General features: G+C 44.6%; 1 protein-coding gene across 4 annotated transcripts in view; it reads right to left on the reverse strand.

Annotated features, from left to right (window-relative positions):
• Positions 1-18,093, reverse strand: part of dbn1 (drebrin 1) — a 45,459-nt gene that overhangs the window by 4,412 nt on the left and 22,954 nt on the right. For 2 of the 4 annotated variants that reach the window (XM_028982479.1, XM_028982477.1), the window contains exons 2-11: positions 6,695-6,753; positions 5,413-5,525; positions 5,179-5,253; positions 3,530-3,676; positions 3,199-3,276; positions 2,589-2,740; positions 1,674-1,737; positions 1,372-1,425; positions 876-993; positions 203-307 (exon numbers count right to left, since the gene is read on the reverse strand). In XM_028982479.1, coding sequence (XP_028838312.1) covers positions 203-307; positions 876-993; positions 1,372-1,425; positions 1,674-1,737; positions 2,589-2,740; positions 3,199-3,276; positions 3,530-3,676; positions 5,179-5,253; positions 5,413-5,525; positions 6,695-6,753 — 965 coding nt within the window. The remainder of the gene's footprint in view (positions 1-202; positions 308-875; positions 994-1,371; positions 1,426-1,673; positions 1,738-2,588; positions 2,741-3,198; positions 3,277-3,529; positions 3,677-5,178; positions 5,254-5,412; positions 5,526-6,694; positions 6,754-18,093) is intronic. The other 2 variants (XM_028982478.1, XM_028982480.1) reach the window with 2 other exon arrangements.

The following is an 18,093-nucleotide window of genomic DNA, read 5'->3' on the forward strand; positions in this document are numbered from 1 at the left end:
AACCAGCAGTTAACTAGCGCCATGCATTTGGCTGCTTCTGTGCTGAAGTGCTGTAGGGTTTCAAAGGGATTTCAAATAAATTCCATGCAGCCAAGCTCATCCTGCCTGCTGCAGTGGAAAGCCCGGGGACGACCAGAAAGTGGGTTCTCAACAGGGTGGGGGGTGGCTGCGCTATAGCCGGGTGGTCTCGTCCAGTACCTACCAGGTAGACCTGGCTGTGGACGCACGGGCGGCGCCGCGCGAGTAGGGGGTGGACTGGGCTCGCACGGACTGTGTTGCTGCTTCAAGAACGGACTGTCCAAGCGGCCTGGTGGACAGCAGACAGGGCCCAGAGCAGGACATGTACATCACACACACACACACATGCACATCACACACACACACACACACACACACAAAAAGGACGACGAAAAAAAATTGATGCATGAAGAAAAGGTGGAGACGGAAAAAGGACAGAGACGAGAACACAGAGTGAGCGAAGGGAAGAATGAATATGTAGGAGCCCCTCGAGTGATGAGAAGAGGTTTTGGTTGCGAGGGGTGATTGTGACGGTTCATTATCACAGCAGAGGGGGTTAATTGGCGGCATCCAATGGGGCGATATCAGAGGGAGAAGTGGAACAAAAGCAAAAAAAAATGGAAGAAAATGTTTTTAAATGGAGAGAGACAGAGGGACAGAGAGATAAAAGTGGTTAGCATAGCAACGACAGAATCCTGTGAACAGATCCAGTATGTCTGTCTGCTGCTTCGTCGATGGATTATCTTTTGGGGCTCTGATCACATGATGTTAAAAGTATCTCAGTCCGGGCTTAGGAAGTAGGGTTTGAGCCGGTGGACATTTAATGGTCCCCTCACATTCCGCCTGCGGGCCCTTACCGGCTCGGTGTGGAGGGCCTGGAGAGTTGTCTGATTTGCTGATGGACCCGGCCTTTTCCCTCAGCTTGAAGAACTCGCGCGGGTTCTCCGTCCGCTGGGCGATGATGGCGGCAGCTTCCTGTCGAGAATGAGAAGCAGGCATGACTTGATCTTCCCCTCGTCTTCCATCACAAGCCCAGTCCCTCGCGTTCTCTTCCGCTTCCAAAAATACACAATTCCCCCTCTCTCACACGCTGCCATCCTAAAAGTGTAACAACAGGAATCCTACTGACCCACATGCGGGGCCCTGGAGGAAAGCGGCCACGGTAACATCCGTTTGACCTACATCTGGGCCGCGTGGAAGCCTTCTGGCGTTGGTTTTTATATTAGACAGTAAAAGAGCCTGCGTGAACTCCTGATGCTGCTGATAAGGGACTGGACGGAGGCCACGGCAGGAAGAAGCGCCGCCATCTTAATAAGCGCCGATGCAAGCAGCGGTTCATGTGCCTCAACCCACCTCAACCTCCGACTCCTTCTTCTCCAGGGTGGGGTCGTCGTGGCTGGGCTCCGTCTGTTCGGTGGGGAGATGAAGAGGGATAGAACACGCTGTCACCAGCAGAGGGCAGCAAAGAGCAGAGAAGATTCTGACAATGATGAGGTCAGGCTTGTGCTTTAGAGAGCAGGGTCATCCAATTTCATTTTAATTACAAATGTGTTGATATGTTTATTACAGACTGTTATTAAAGACAACAGACGCACATTTCTGAAATGCAGATCAAATTTGCTACGATCTGACTGCAGATTAGAAAACACACCCACCTTTAAAATCTGAGGCTGGCCCCGTGTCCTATCTTTGGCTTCCTCTTCTTCCTGCATCTTCTTCCTGCGCAGACACAAACACAAAGAGACAAAAATGTGGCCATCGAGGCTGAAAAGGAAATCTAGGATCAGACTGTCTCATTACCGTGTAATGACATGACTGGGGGGGCTTTAACCCTTCGGTAGAGTATTGTGCCTCATCATGAAACTGTTGCACACACCTACTATAAATGTTTTCCTCCTCAATATCTTGCCTGCTGATATTTTCATGGATTTGTAATCGCCCTCAGGCCAGAACAGCCTCTAAACTGTACACACCAGTCCTCATGAATTGTAATGTGCCGCTTAAGTAAGACTTAAGTACAGTTTCTCATGCTAGGAACAACTGAGAACAATGAAGACTGGAATGAATTAATGGGTGTCTCCTTGCATTATATTTATTTAATCACCATACACACAAAGGAGAACAGGTATTATCTCAGCCAGCATTGGCAGAATTCAGAAATACTGTTTTGAAACAAATGCCAAATAACTTATAACGGATATGTATGAAAAGATAAACAAAAAAAGCTACCCTGGAAGTGATCAATTTTTTTTGGATCTAAGCATGTCAGAAAAAAGTAATTGCAGTTTTTTTCAGAAGTGATGCTGCAAAAAGAAACCGGAATGAAAGCGGAACCTGTAGCTTGCTCCTAAAATAAATGCAAATTTGAATAGGAGAACCAAGAGAAGTTAACAAGTGAACCATCTTACATTGTATGGCTCGGCAGCATAGACACTGGCAACATTTGCTTTAATGCATACAGTCTGGACTAAAGTTGGGTTAGTTTCTTTAAATGCATGCAAAATAAACCCGGCTTGGTGATCTTAATGGTTGCTCGACTTAAAGGCTCGCTTGATCGAGCTCCAACATACCTGTGCTCCTCTATCTGCCTCTCCCTTTCGCGGTACCTCCTCTCTCTGTCCTCCTGCTCCTTGCGCTCCAGCTCCATCCGTTCCTCCTCAAAGCGTTGCCTCTCCTCCGCAGCCTTCCTCTTCTCCTCTTCCTTCCTCAGCTCCTCTTCACGCTTCGGAAGAAGGATAACAGGGTTCTGGTTTACATTCAACATTCTGGGAAAAATAAACCACCGCTCAGCTCTTAAGGAGGTCTCGATACCCCCTGCACAGTGCAAGTCAAAACCAATGAAATGCTGTTTCATTCCTCATGATACCATTAAACCACTGCAGCTACAGTGCAAACACTCCTAGGTGAGATCTACTTTAGTCATAACCCTGTGCAACGTCACGCCTTTCCTCGGGTTGAATAAATGGAAAAAAACGCTGAGCAGCAGAGCTTGGTGATGATGGATAACAGTCCATTTACATGCCACCAGTAAAGAGTGGTCCATCCTTTTCCCAGGACGGTGGGAAAAGGGACCAGCAGCGGCACCAAGCTAATGGTGATCTACTCCGACCACGAGAGTCCTTGTCCGAGGTCAACTTCCCTTACGTCAGCGAATGCCAGGCATCCAGTGTCTTGCATTACCTTGGCTTGTTCCCAGAATTCCTCTCTATTGATTTTCTTCATCTCGATCTCCGCATTCGTTTTCTGGTAGGTTGTGCCCTGTGGGCGAGAGGGACGGAGGGACAATTATAGCTTATGCAGTGCCAACTGTGGAGAGGACAAGAGGACACCTCAATTCATGCAAAGATGCAGTCATATTAATTCCAGTAAATCCTTCATTTAGTAAAACATTATAATGCTGCTAAATGCATACAGCTTACGGCAATATGTCTAAATTAAGGTACTTTAAATGAGAAAATCTCCACAAATCCACCATCCTGCTCTAACCACACACGCACTCCACTCCACTCACAACATGCTCTGATGTCACCTCGTCCCTGACGTGTAGGCGGCTGAGGACTGGGCTCGCCACAGGCACTGTTCCATTGGTCAGTCTTTGTCCAATGGCTGAAGGGTCAATGTCTTCCATGCTACTTGCATTGATGATGACACCCACTCCCTAGACGGAACATCACAGAAAGACGCAAGATCAATAAACAAAGTCATCTGAGCTGCATTCCTAGAATATCTGCATAGTGAGTAAGCATTCGAGTTAGAACTTGAAAATTTGAAAATATGAAAGAAATATATTGGGTAATCTACTCTGTTGATGGTTTCATGATTTGAATTATCTTTTTCTCAACACCCCCACTATTCACACAGCACCCAAGTGGTATAGCAGCGAATCAGGAAGTAGGTGGATTAGGAAGGATCATCCAACATGAATGTGAATTTAAGTCTCTGCAACTGCAGGCTGATGTATGGCACCATTACACCACTAGGGGCGCAAAAAGACACCAGAGACAGGAAACCCCATCCATAACTCTGACATGCAGGCTTCCACAAATCCATGCCACCTCCTTAAAGAGTGAAATTGCCTTACTGATCCCGGATCAGCATTTCTTAAAACACATCCAATTCACAAAATCTTGAGCCCATTATTTTCTGGTTCAGTGCAGCCTATGTTATTCAAAGCTTGACTGTTCAAAAGACATCTTTGAAAGTGAAGTGATTGTCATTGTGAAGCACAGCACACTGTGCACAACAAAATGTGTCCTCTGCTATTAACCCATTACCCTTGGTGAGCAGTGGGCAGCCATGACAGGTGCCCGGGGAGCAGTGTGTGGGGACGGCACCATGCTGAGTGGCACCTCAGTGTCACCTTGGCAGCTCTGGATTTGAACTGGCAACCTTCCGATTCCTAACCCGCTAGGCCATCCCTACCCCTGTCTTAATGCAATGTGCTGATAAAATATATATTTCATCAACATATTACACCTGTACTTCCTGTTCCAGAAAAGGGCTTGGGTATTGTTAAAAAAGTTGTAAAAAAATGCTGTTTCGCTTAGTTTGTTCAATCTTCTCCTCTTGCTCTCTACACCTGGCTTACCTAAAAAAAAAAAACTTAAAAAAGACACTACAATAAGTGCAATAAGATACTGCACAGTAAGCACGTAGCCAATTTATAATGTTTTTTTGTAACTTTGTAACTATTTGAAATCATAAAATAATAACCCTACTTCACGTAAAATAGCTCAAGCTGGCGGCTCGTATTGTTCTCTTTCTCCCGCCTACACACACATTTAAGCTATAAAAAAAAAGACGGCGAGCTGCTCCACTCACTACTACCACCCGACCAGCCCCACGCCTGGGCGAGTACGCCGTATGCAGCTCACCGCCGCCTCCCGCACACGTTTCGGACGGAAGTCACCGCCGCCCCCTTCTGCGCAGATCCGCTGCGAATTTTAATGGGCAGCGAGGGCGCTGGCGAGCCACGCCCGCGTTCTAAACTCTCGCAGGGGGTCAACTGTGAGGCTTTTTATCACACACTTCTTCTCCCTGCACTTCACATAGAGCAAACTGCCCACAGTCATTATCAGCAACGTTATTGGCAAAGCCTACGTTTGCACCGCAACACGAGCGTGACACGCGGCCTACGTAACAGTCAGCTTCAGCTCAAACCTGGAAAAACTCAGCAATGGTGGCTACATGGCTTGCGCAGGCACACTTCCTGGCATCAGGGACATCTTCGCCAACCTGAAACAAAACAAGAACTGGGGTTTTGTATGTTTGTTTGGACTGTTTCCATTGGTGGTTTAATCACGGATGGTGAAATATCTTGGAAACGTACAGGATGTGTGCTGATTACATTTGTCAGTGTGGTGTTGCCGGCCGTAGGATAATGGAGCAGCTTACCCAGTTGATGAGGATGTAGTGGGGCAGGGCGGCCGTGGGCTCCTTCAGGCTGCAGAAGCCGTACATGATGCAGGAGTTGTCAAAGGTGTTCGTGATCTCTGCAAGTCCCCCATCTGTCCAGGCCCAGAGGCGAGAAAGTTCTAGAAACGAGCTGAAAGTGCCCCTCACCCCACTCCCAGCCCACCCGCTGAATTTACATGAAACTGTCAAATTGACCCATTTTTTTTCTGAAGAGCGTCACACGGAGACGTTAAAGCAGACAGCACTACATTAAAAAGTGCTTCTATTTATAGCATCACTTAGTCACCGCCATGATGTATCACCAGTGATTTCATAACGTATACGTACACACACATCATAAAAAATTCTGCTCAAGGCCAACTTATTACAAAAAGGGATCTTAGCCTAAATAAGACCCGGTAAAGACAGAATACTGCAATTAAGTAAAGGGAGAAGAGATTTAAATTTTTATTTAATTTTTATTTTTATTTTCTACAAAAGGCATAGCACATGCAGAGTGTTCACGTGGAAATAAACAGATTAAAAAAAAGAAAGCACTGCTTGCTAGTTATCTGTATCTAGGCTAGGTGGAACCAGCCATACAGATATTTGGTGTGCAATTATACTTTTTGATTTTTAAAAACAGAGCTTAGGATGGGAGGAGCCAATGGGACACCCTTATTTCTCCTTCTGGACAACACCCTCTTGTCAGTACATCACACATACAGCTTTTGCCCAAAGGTTATAGTCATCTGACGATCACATCCAGTACCAAGAATTCCCAAAGTGCTACATATATTGCACCTGGCAGATATTGCCCATACCCCTGACAGCATTTCCCCTTTCCATAATAATTCTTCATGAACTGAAAACGAATTGTTTCCTGACTTAATAAAAAAAAAGACTCTTTATAATCTCTTAACCCTGATGGCAGGCCTTTATTGTAAAAAAAAAAAATGACAGGGTCCTTTTTGCTCATTAAATGGGTTCCACAGAGGGCCCGTCTCCACACCTTTTTCATTCCTGATTTGGTCGGACAAAACTGGGTGTGCAACTGGGAAAATGTCACGGGAATTTAAAAGTGACTGTAAGTCATTATTTTCACCCAAGTTGCATAACACTGGACACACAATACTTTGTGTACAAATTGTGCAATGTCCATGCATCCAGTTTTCGGCATACTTACTATTACTTATTACTACTATTACTTACCTGCTACTATCAGACACGGTTCATGAAATATCTTTTTAAAAGAGAACATCAGGCAACAACGTTGACCTACCTCCTGATGAGCCCACTGTCAGGTCATTGGCGTCTCCTCCTTCGTATGTGTACAAGGCCCTGGGGGACAGAAGAAAGACACGTAAGCTAGTGCTAGCCAATAAGCATTGTGTCACAGATTATCTCCCTTCGTGGATTGTAAGGACTGGATTGTAAGCATGACCCATCACAAGCACGTACAGACTTAGACTTAAGGATGTGCCATCTTACTTGTCCAATCATGTTTTAGTGCAAGACACAAAAACAATGCAAAAATAATACAAAAGTAATGAACTAAAAGTTTCAAGATGTCATCTAAGAGCCACTGCAGCAGATCTATTATATCTAGTTTTTCAGTAAAAGGAGCAAGAGTCCTGACCACTCAAATGAACAAGTAAATCAATGATGAATGACTGGTGCAGTCGGGGATATGGATTTCTTTTTAATAAATGTTACCACTGGCCTAAAGTAAATGCCAATGCGACGCAATCACGAGCATGACTCCCTGATGGGGGGTCTAGCCCACCCCACAGGCTCCTTCATTGCTGGTGTTTGGCCTTGGCATGAAACGTAGGCAGGCTGGTGAGAACGGGTTGGTGTGGATGATAAAGATGGCAGCTTCAACAGCGGTTGCACTGGGCAACTGTAAAACAATGAAATTTGGTTCAAAAAGCAGTAGGCCGTGGGTGGTGTATTCCACAGCTGACAACAGACAAGACGTTTTTAGAAGGACCCTGCTATGCCTAAAAAAGAGGTCCAACTACACATGACACAGTCGTAATGAAGCAAAAGTGGTGAAAGAGTCAATGTCAAAGCTGAATATAATTTTTTAAAATCAAAATCGCAATTGAGTAATATATGTTTTGCACTGTACTTAATATAGGAATTGGAAGCAACTATATAGAATACAGGTACGGTGTAGAGTTCTGTACAAATTAAAATATAGATATTTCGCAGCCCTAGTGCCACTAGTACCTTGAAAAGGTACAATTTTTTGTATGTGTGCATGCAGATGTGTTAAGAGTGTCGGCATGCCTGATCCTGTACTCTATACTCATTAATCAAACCCAATAATCAGCTTTGGCTGATGACAGGCTGCCGTACGCCCGCTGGACGGAGGGAGGAAACGCCACTTAGAGGACAGATGTCACCAGCTGCTGACAGTAACCCAGTGTGTTACTACTTTCTTTGTGTGCACTGGACAATTGACTGGAATGTCTTGCCTTCTTTAAAGGAAAACACATTTACTATTCACAAACTTCACAAACTTTTATGAAACAAAATGGGTCATATGTTTACTTTTTACATTTACAGCATTTAGCTGGCACTCTCATCCGAACGTAAAATCAGTAGTTACCGGGACAGTCCCCCCAGAGACACTCAGGGTTAAGTGTCTTGCTCAGGGACACCACGGTAGTAAGTTGGGTTGAAACCTGGGTCTTCTGGTTCATAGGCCAGTGTGTCACCCACTAGGCTCCTAGCACGTTTGCAAGAGCTCTGGGACCTGCTTGGAGCTGTGGCTGCTTTGTGAGAGTTCATCCCTGTACGTGGTATTACTGCTGAGTGGAAGAGTTTTGGAACAGCGACGCTGCTATGAAGCGTCAGAGAGCAAGGTCAACAACTGCTGCGGTCCACACTGCCACAGGAAATATTGTAAGCACTAAAAGTTGGGTTTGCAAAAGGATGACACATATAATCAAGACTTTCAATTGTGGAAGGGTAGTGGGTAAAACACTCGCCTATGAACCAGAAGACCCAGGTTCAAATCCCACTTACTACCATTGTGTCCCTGAGCAGGGGGGGGGGGGGGGGGGGGGGGGGTTGTGTCCCTGTAACTACTGATTGTAAGTCGCTCTGGATAAGGGCGTCTGATAAATGCTGTAAATGGAAATGGAACGACTCATTCATCAAACCTTTCGACCACACCCTGTTCGGCTTGCAGTCTCGCCCCATGCAGATTTAACCTTTGTGTCTGTGTTCACATGTTCCTCACCAACTACCTCCATTCTGTTGATCTGTACACTGTAATAGGAAATCACTGGCTAAACGTATTTTCACACCTCACATTTTAACGTGAACAAACCAATCAAACCTGCTGTCAGTAAATTATAGTAAAGTAGAAATTTACTCATAAGCATAAATTAGACAGACAGCAAATAATAAGAAAAAAACACATCAAATAAAAGAGAGAGAGGCTTTACTTTTTCTCTGTGTATATAAGCCTGCCTCACGTGCCCTTTTCTAGGGGGGGGTTCTTCGTTTTAGATGTTGTGTGAATAAAAAAAGTCTGTTGTGCAATTGCACCTCCCACCTCTCCTTCACGCCCACAAGCACGGCAGCCGGGCATCGCCCATCTGCCACTGATGCAGACAGGCGTGATTTCGCTGATGGTCCCACGCCTGAGCAGGTGCCTTCCTGCGAGGTCTAGGGGTCTCTCGCCAGCCCCGCCTACTTCCCCCATTCCAGCCACCGCTGACGGGGTTACGGCGCAGGGGCTGGTTAATGCCGCAGCCCACCGGTCCGCCTGACTCAGGCACTTTAGGCCACTTTCAAATGCTCACGTCCGACCCCGCATCCGAACAGAGGACAGAAACAGGAAGGACCGAGGCCGTACTAAAAACAGAAGAGCTAAACAAAGCGATGCCAAAGCCCGGAGACATGTTCTTCAACATATCTGGAATATTACATAAACGTCACACACACACACATATACAGTGAAGGAAAGCAAGACATTTTTGCTCCTCAATCTATAAATAATTCCCTTTAAAGCACAGTCTCTTTATTATTCATAAAGACTCTCATGACCTAGAAACACTGTCGTGAACATCAGCAAGCGTGTGTGTGCGTGTGTGTGTGTGTGTGTCAGAGAGAGAAAAAGAGCTATGTGCGGTATGAAGCCGGCGCAGAGGAGGAAAGGGGGGAGAGGTCCTCTGCCATTGTTTTTACGGGGTGGGAACGATGCTGTCGGGGTCTCAGCTCTAATTATTCCGAGGACCCTGCGTCTGAGTGATGGGAAAATAGCTGCACACTCCCCACGCAAACCCACAAAAAAGTGAAGACCAGAAAGAGACGAGGTGAACTTGCACACAGCAAAGTGGCACAATACATGCTGATTAGGTGGAGCGGGTGCCTCCATTTCGCCTCGCACAATGTAGGGGGGTGGCTAGGCCAAGCGGGCGGGGCATCTTCAATAGGTGTTTAGAACGCGGGTGCAATCAGGCTGGCAGCCAGGCAGGTTCCATTCGCTTCTGCGGCGACTCATTTTGGACCATGTCATCCGTGATTATGGTGCTGTTCGCCTGAGCACCCCAAACCTAATCCGATTGTCTATAGGAGGGACGGCGTGTCCAATCAGCGGCGTATCCGTGACAAAGCTCTTTTTTTTCATTCCAGGAGGGCCAAAGCAATCAAACGTTTCCTGAACGTTCCCCTGCGGCGCTGCGCCTACTAAACTTCAGGCTCATGGTGCATGTTTGTACTTACGTTAAAGTTCGGGAGCCATTTAGCTGTTCCCAGAACAGGGCGGCTGCGCAGGCCTGCCTGTGGGCAGGAGAGATCAGCCGCTGACGTCAGGGATGAAAAGGTTACTTCCTCTGAACCCGCCACTGTCACAGCTCACAGGCTGGCGGACCAGCATTGTTTAAATACACAGGCTGGCCATAATCTACACGATTTCGAAGTATGTTATCCAAAAGCTGGATTTAGAGCCTGTTCTAAAGCGCACATACACTTTTAGTCCAAAAGTGAGTATTTATTCTAAGTCTGAGCAGGACTTAACCCACTCCATTAATAAAATGTACTTACTGAATAATAAAGAGATGATAAACTAGGGGCTGTCTGGGATTCCTGGAGCGACACACACACAATATGATATGATGGAAGTCCAAAAGGGACCTAAAAATCATAAAATACATGCTTATGAAGACCTATGTTCATAAATATGTAACTTATGTATTGTAAATGTGTATCTGCATCTGTCACAATGCTTCTCAATGCCTCCAGTGCCTAATAAATGTTTTTATGATTGATAGATTTCTATCTTGGCTATATTAGTTCCCCAATAAGATAGAAATACAACATACACACACACAAATATTCAGTTTCTTTAAACCTCAGCTCTGTATGATTCAACTGACTGTACTGATACACACCACAAACACACAATAAAACAACCAAAATCAAAAGAACGCAATCATATTGCCATTGATTACAATATGATTTGCCACAAGAAATGACCAATTAAAACACTTTTTTATAATATTTGTATGAAGACATACCAGGCCAATACTGTACTTATGTATGTTACATATGGTTTTTACATTTTGTTCTACGAGTAAAAAAAACCTCCACACACACCCCAAAAAATGAATATAAGCACAGACAATATGAGATCACACACTCGCTCTGTCAGCCAGTACACTAATGCAACAGCTCAGCAGAAAGCCAGGCCCACGGGAGTCACGGCAACTACACTCTTAAAGTGGAGGATGGAGCAGCAAGACGGACCTTCGTTTACGACCGATCCGTCAAGATATGTTGTAAAGACCGACGAGCCTCTGAAGATCTGCGGCCTGCGTTTCATGTTCACTGTCTAGCTTTCTTCGTGGTTCGAATCAGCCACAGAACAACAGATTTCTCCGGGTTTTACATCGAGTCTGCGCTTCTAGTCGACGGCACAGGGGACAGACGAGGCAGGATATTAAAACTGAGACAGACGATGCAGGGGAAAGATTAGCGGCGTGCCATTAACACAATCAGAGGACGGCCATATATGGGCATGGTGGAGTGTAATTAGCTGCAGGGGAACACAGACGGGTTTTCATTTGAAGCTCTGTTGTGTGAAGAGAAGAGGAAATAGAAGGTAAGAAGAACCTTTGAAAAGGGCTGGACCAGCCCTGGACGGGCCTATCGGCTCTGTTCGTTCGGTCTGGTGTCTGACCAGCGCAGGCAGATGTTGTCTCTCTCCTGCTCCCTTTGGGCCAGATGTTCTCACAAACAGAAACAGCTTTGTGTGACTCTGTAGCACTGAGGAGGCTTTCAGACGAGAGAAATGTGAAGCGATGGTCACGGTGCTGTGAGAGGGACGGCAGACAGACAGATACAGGCTCGGGGTAAAAAGGCCAGTCCATGACATTTACAGTATCAAACCGAACAAGGCGCAGCAACAAAATACAGCAGGACTCGCAAACCTCAAACACACACGTACTTCAAGCAAGATTGTATCATTTGCACTGAGCACGGGAAGGTATCTACAAGATTTTTTACATTTATTCTAATAGAAATGTACTAATATTGCGCCTGTTGCAGTAATAAACATATGGACTAAAATGTATTAAGAAGAACAAATGAAACGCAAGATGGTATTTTGTGTGTGTGTGTGTGTGTGTGTAAGAAAAGAAGAGCAGCATCTGGCCACGTTGAGCCTTCAGGGTCTCCGTGCAGAATTGTGAGTACTGAGCGGGTGAATGGGAGCAGGAGAGGACAGAGGGGGGTCAGGGGTCACACGTGGCCGGAGAGCCGACAGCTGTCAGCAAAAGCCGGGGCATGACAAAAGGGACTTCCAGAATGGCCGGACCATCCCCCACATAATCCCACACCAAACAACACATATTTTTGCACATTCACAATCATAAAAAAATGGCAAACACACACACAGTTCGGTTGTTACAGATGACTAGATAAGGCTGAAACGAAAATGTAAATATTTCATTCGTGTTCCTACAGCTCCTCATCATCGGGAGGAACAGGAGACCCTGACTTATTCATGACATCTTCTGCCCCCGCAACATGGAAAAAGAGAGGAGTTGCAGCAGGAAGAAAGAACAAGTGGCAGATTTACGGGTTTACGAGGAGAAATATTTCACACACACACAATTGTTTTTACATCTTTGCATGGGAACATGTTATATGTTATATAATAAAACTTTTCTATGCCACTACAGTCCACTAGGCATCACCTCACTAACCAAACGCAGAATATCGGTAAACGTTTCCTGGTAATGCGACCAAATTGCATGTGTTCTATTTCCGTGGAGGATATTAAGTCCCCAAGGAAGACATAAATATCAAACCCACCACACGTTTACTGTATTAACTCCCCATGGTGTATCACCAGGACAACAACAGTCTTCGTGCCGTTTCCAAGGTGACAAAGCCTCCCATCTTACCCCCAAGCAAGAAGGACCGATTGAGGCTCATACACCCCGACAGCAGCATTCATTTAGGGCATTAAAGACTCATCCACAAATGCACACGTGTGTGTGTGTGTGTGTGTGTGTGTGTGTGTGTGTGTGTGTGTGTGTGTGTGTGTGAGACTGAAAAGTACATGCCGGACACACTTATCTCTTCGGTCCTGGGTCTGGAAACATCTGCATTTGGCATTCTTGTCGTGCTGCAGAACCGCACCTTCACCAAGATCCCAGTCTCCAGCACAGCATCACACCATATATGTACCTCTCCTTGGGGAAAAGCGCGCGTTCCCACAAAGTCGAAACCTGGCCGTCGGATGCCATTCTGCATGAGTGCAGGATCCCAGCCCCCAGGAATCTGTGCTCTCCAGTTGCTGACCGAACGCCAGACGGCGCATTCTGGGGACCGCTCACAAGGCGTCCTGGGTAATTTGGCCTAATTACAGACTGAACCACTGCCCTCATTGCCGACAACCTATTCTCTCTCTCTCTCTCGCTCGCTCTCTCCTTGCTTGTATCGGACACAAACAGACCTCAGGCTGGAGCACGTCTCTGTCCCAGTGCTTCGTCACCAAGGTCATTCTCCAGTCTATTATTTTCACCCCCAGAACCCAGACTTCTAGCTCTTCATTCATGGACCAAAAACATTTACAAATATAGACTTTTTCCGGTACACAAGTATGACTCAGTAAGATGGTTGCCAGAAAAATTACACACTCTTAAATTATATACTCTTTATAATAATTAGCCATAATTGGGCGATACTCTGGCAAATGAAACCCAAATGCTAAACCAATGCTATAATATTCACACTTTTACTTGTCCTAATATTTAAGATGGGTACTTGGGTAATGTGGAACATTATTTAATTCCAATGTATTTTATAAAAAACTTTTTTGTTCATTTGAATTTGTACTAATTTCAATGAAGTTCAAAGCAAATTATTAGCTTAACCCAGACATTCAAAGTTCAGTTTATATTTGTTATATTGAATAGTGCATCAGGCTAAAACAGCACTCGTGAAGCTTTTAGACCCGTGACATTGTTGTCCCGTGCAACACGTCCCATGCATCACACCACCGTGGTCATTTTAGTTGCATATATTGGTATTCCATAACCACATTATTTTATTGAAGTGTCACACAGTTTTGACACCCATTATACATTTGAAATATCTGGTGCAATAGTTTTGTCTGAATGCTTATAGAGTTCACTTGTTGAAGTTGGTTCTAACAAATCAGACTAGTTTTCTGCGTCCCGTGCATCACATGGCAAAATTCCAAACTGCTTGCGTGGCTTTTGTTATAACTTTATATAGAACTGTACAGTAGTAATGCACGACATACATCACACTTGTTCATAGTTCTGACCACAAGTTATGGGGATAAAGTAACTTGGGTTATAAAATGTCCTGTGCATCATGCAGAGAATTACATGTAATTAATGCGTTAGACAGAAAACCAAAAGTTATTAAATACATATAAATCTATTTTAGTCAATACACTGTATGCAGTCGTTTTTTTTTGTTGTAGTCCAACCCTGTTCAATGACTTCCAGGATGAAAAAGAGCCCATGACACCCTCTGCCCCAGCTGCACTGGGTTCACCAAGGACAGGTCAGGGGACCTGGAGAAACGCTGTCCTCGAGGGGCGATAAGGTGGATAAAGGAAGGGCCTTGGTTGCTGTTCGGACTCAACAGATGTCATGATGTGCTACACCGCCCACAAAACCCATGGGCAGGAAACCGCACCGTGCCAGATCAGGGGGAAGATAGCCAGTGGAGAGTGAGGTTTTTTTTTAACCTCCTTGAATTCAACCTCCGTATTTGTCAATCTTGATGCACATTTATTTTTCTAATTAAATTCTATTCAGGAGCGTGGATGGAGCAAACATTTCAGATGCTTTGATCAGCTATCAAACAAAACCGTTTTTACCACCTCCTGGATATAGCCAATGTCACCATATCTGTTCTTCACAAGGACCTGGCCAGTCAGAAGCAGTGTTCCGGGAGACCCTTGTGTTGTTGCTCAAAGCCGCTGGGTGCCACAACTTTGCTGCCCGCTCCTGCTCCTCCCGTAAGCCCAGACACGTTGCTAACGAGGCTATAGGAGGTCCTACAGCCACTTCAGTGTCTTGTACCCCCTGCAATGCATCTCTGTGCTTCAGCTCATCTATACTAGGGAATTAACAGAAAAGCCGATTTGTGCAGAGGCGCACGTCAATGACCCCTAAGAGAAGTGTACACAATGCATCTCTGCCTCTGATTGGCTTAGGCTGACATGTGCTCCTTCACTTAACCAATTAATACAGTCACTTAATAATTTGGCAGTAACGTTGCATGGTGCAAGGTGCATGGTGCATGGAGGGGAAGCTAAACACAAGCCCAAAACAAGAAACATGGCAGCAGAGGCAGTAGATGACAGACACACATCACTTGTATGGAAATACGGAGAATGCAAACAGTATGGTGACCTGCACAATCTGCACAATCTGTAAAAGTAAAAGTACTAGGCAACTGAAAAGGCATCTGCTAGCTAACATGGGCGATGCTGGCACTGCAGGAGAAGTCCTCCGCCCCTCAAACGACTTGTCGACTCGCCTTCAACTTTATTTATGAATAAGTTGATCTAAAAAGGCAATTAAGTACCTTATATAGACACTGTTATGATGATTGGCCCATCGAGTTTTACATTTTTATACAGTCACTGTGTTGACTGTGTTATGCACTAGAAAATGAGCTTTCTCTATGAATAAAACTTGGATTAGACTAGATGATAATGCTTCTATTCTGCCATGACGACAGGGATGACATTTAAACAGATGACATGTAATGTGTTTGATCAGAATGGGTATAGTTAATTAAACAACGTTCCGTTATGTGATAGAGATGATAAGAAATGTGTTAACCATTTTCAGCCCTCACGAATCTTGTACAGTAAGTAAACAATAGAATAACACAGTTTCTAGGGGAAAATGGCATCTATATAGTTCTTAACAGCTAGGTTTAATTTGAATCAGAGATTTGATCAGTCATTTATCTTCTGATAGCCTGGTCTTACCCTATCTGTTACCTTATTTTAGGATTAGCTAACAGTTTGCTAATCCATTAACAAGGCGCTCTAAATGGAACATAATGGGGGAAAGTATGGTGAAAAGACATATAACCATTTCTCTTTGTCCACGATGGAAGCCAGTACATGGTGTGGATTTCTTTTTTTCTGTCTTGTTATGTCAAGATCACAGTTTTCTCATTATCTTAACAACTAGTCATTCTCAAGGTCACAAATTAGGTTAATTGAATCTTAAAATGACATTAACGGTCCGCTAATGTCGGAAATTGCAAGAAATTCTACAAAAAACATGCATTGTTATTCTGTGATCCTAAGAAAATTACTAAAATAACTTTATGTTATGTTATGTTCAGTTATGTTGAAATAACAATATTAATAACAATAATATTATAGCCAGACAAAAATGTATACAGTGTTATTTTGTCTATGGACAAAACTTTGTTTGGTTCATGTTTAAATAGAAACTTTAGAAAAAGGCTTATTCTGTAAAAAAAAAAAAAAAAAAAAAACTAAAAATAGGACTGTGAATTCTACTTCATAAGCAGTTCATGAAAAATTCATTTGTGCGGTGCTAAATTAAACCAGGGACAGCGGCACAAGCATTACAAAGCAAAAACACTGCAGGACCCTGGGGAACAGCTACTGCGTTTCTGCCATCGAGCCGTATGCAGGACATACTGTTTGTGCGAGGGACGTCTGTCTGTCTGTGACCCCCAACCACACGCCTACATGCTCCCCTGAACTGGAAGGCTGGGTACACTCTTTAAAAATGACATGACCAAGCCTCGGGGGGAAAAATCCATTCCTAGCTCCCCGCCAGTCTAACCCCCTCTCCACACTTAGGCATCTGTCCACACAGCTTAAAAAATTGAACACTGTCTCCGGTAGCCTGGCCTCCCGCTTCTTCTTTCAGGGTGTATATGAAACTGTGGTCCCTTCACAGCATGCGGCAGAATAAACTGTACGGGGATATATATGCGGCTGTTGTCATGGCAACAGAGAATTCCCCAGGCCACATGACAGCGAAGTGTTTGTTGGGAAGCACTTTTTCTGTCAACTCCTATACTGAAAATGGGGGGGAGAACTAATACTTATGATTCCCTCAATTACTGACATTTGAATCACAGGTTTTATTTTTTCGTACAATAGTCATAGGCACAAAATGTCTGTTCTTACGTGTTATATTGGATAACAACCACATAACATCATGGCCAAGACAATTACCTGTTTGCTGGTGGGAGGTGCCACTGGTTGGATTCATTTATACTTAATACTTTATATCAGTGAATTAATTTTCCAGATTAGGGTGGCAATGAGGCTGAGACACCGCAGGGGACACTGGGAATCAAACCTAGTGGTCCTTGATGCCTTGAAGCCATCACTGCGGCCCATTGTGACAAACAAATTCCATGGAGAATTCCTGGTGGGATCTGGACTTTAGGACCAGTTGAACCAGGCGGTCTTGTGGTCTACTTCAGGTATGGCTTTTGAAAATGAGAGGGCATGGTCCTTTGGATGCATGCCTCTGGACAGCCCACTTGACAGAGGATCATGCTGGCTATCTGAAACCAGACCTGACTGATAAAAGAAGCAATTTCTGCGACGAGAGATTTTCCAGCCGAAACTGCATCTTTTAACAAGCCTCTAAAGGGGTTTTTCTATTCAGAATCCTGAATGTTTTCTGACAAAAGGCAACAAAGAGGCCAATTTCTTGCTTCTGAAAGCCCTCCTGGTATTTCTGTCGGGCAATATGAAGCTAATAGCAATAGTTGACTACACAATGAAGTGAACTCAGTGAAGAAGTGTTTGTGTTTCTTCTTTACATGACATGCAGCAATTTATGCACAATGAGGCTACGTCTTCCCCTTAATCAAACCGTTACGATCTCAGACTTCGGGTCTAAGCACAGACGGATCTTAAGTACAGTCCAACGCGATTTTATGGCAGTAGAGTTAGATTAAAAAAACGCAGGCCACATCATCAGACCACTGACTCACAAGGTATCATCAGTCAAAAATGCTGGCCAGAACCATGGCGGCGTTCACCAGCAAAATCCACAAAGCCTGGAGAGGGGAGAGAGAGACGAAACCATAAATCCCTCCCATAGGGATAATCCAGTGAGGAGGGTTATCACTCATAAAAGGGGTTCGTTTTTTTTTTCA

Source organism: Denticeps clupeoides, chromosome 6, assembly GCF_900700375.1.
Source record: "Denticeps clupeoides chromosome 6, fDenClu1.1, whole genome shotgun sequence".
Lineage (NCBI taxonomy): Eukaryota > Metazoa > Chordata > Actinopteri > Clupeiformes > Denticipitidae > Denticeps > Denticeps clupeoides.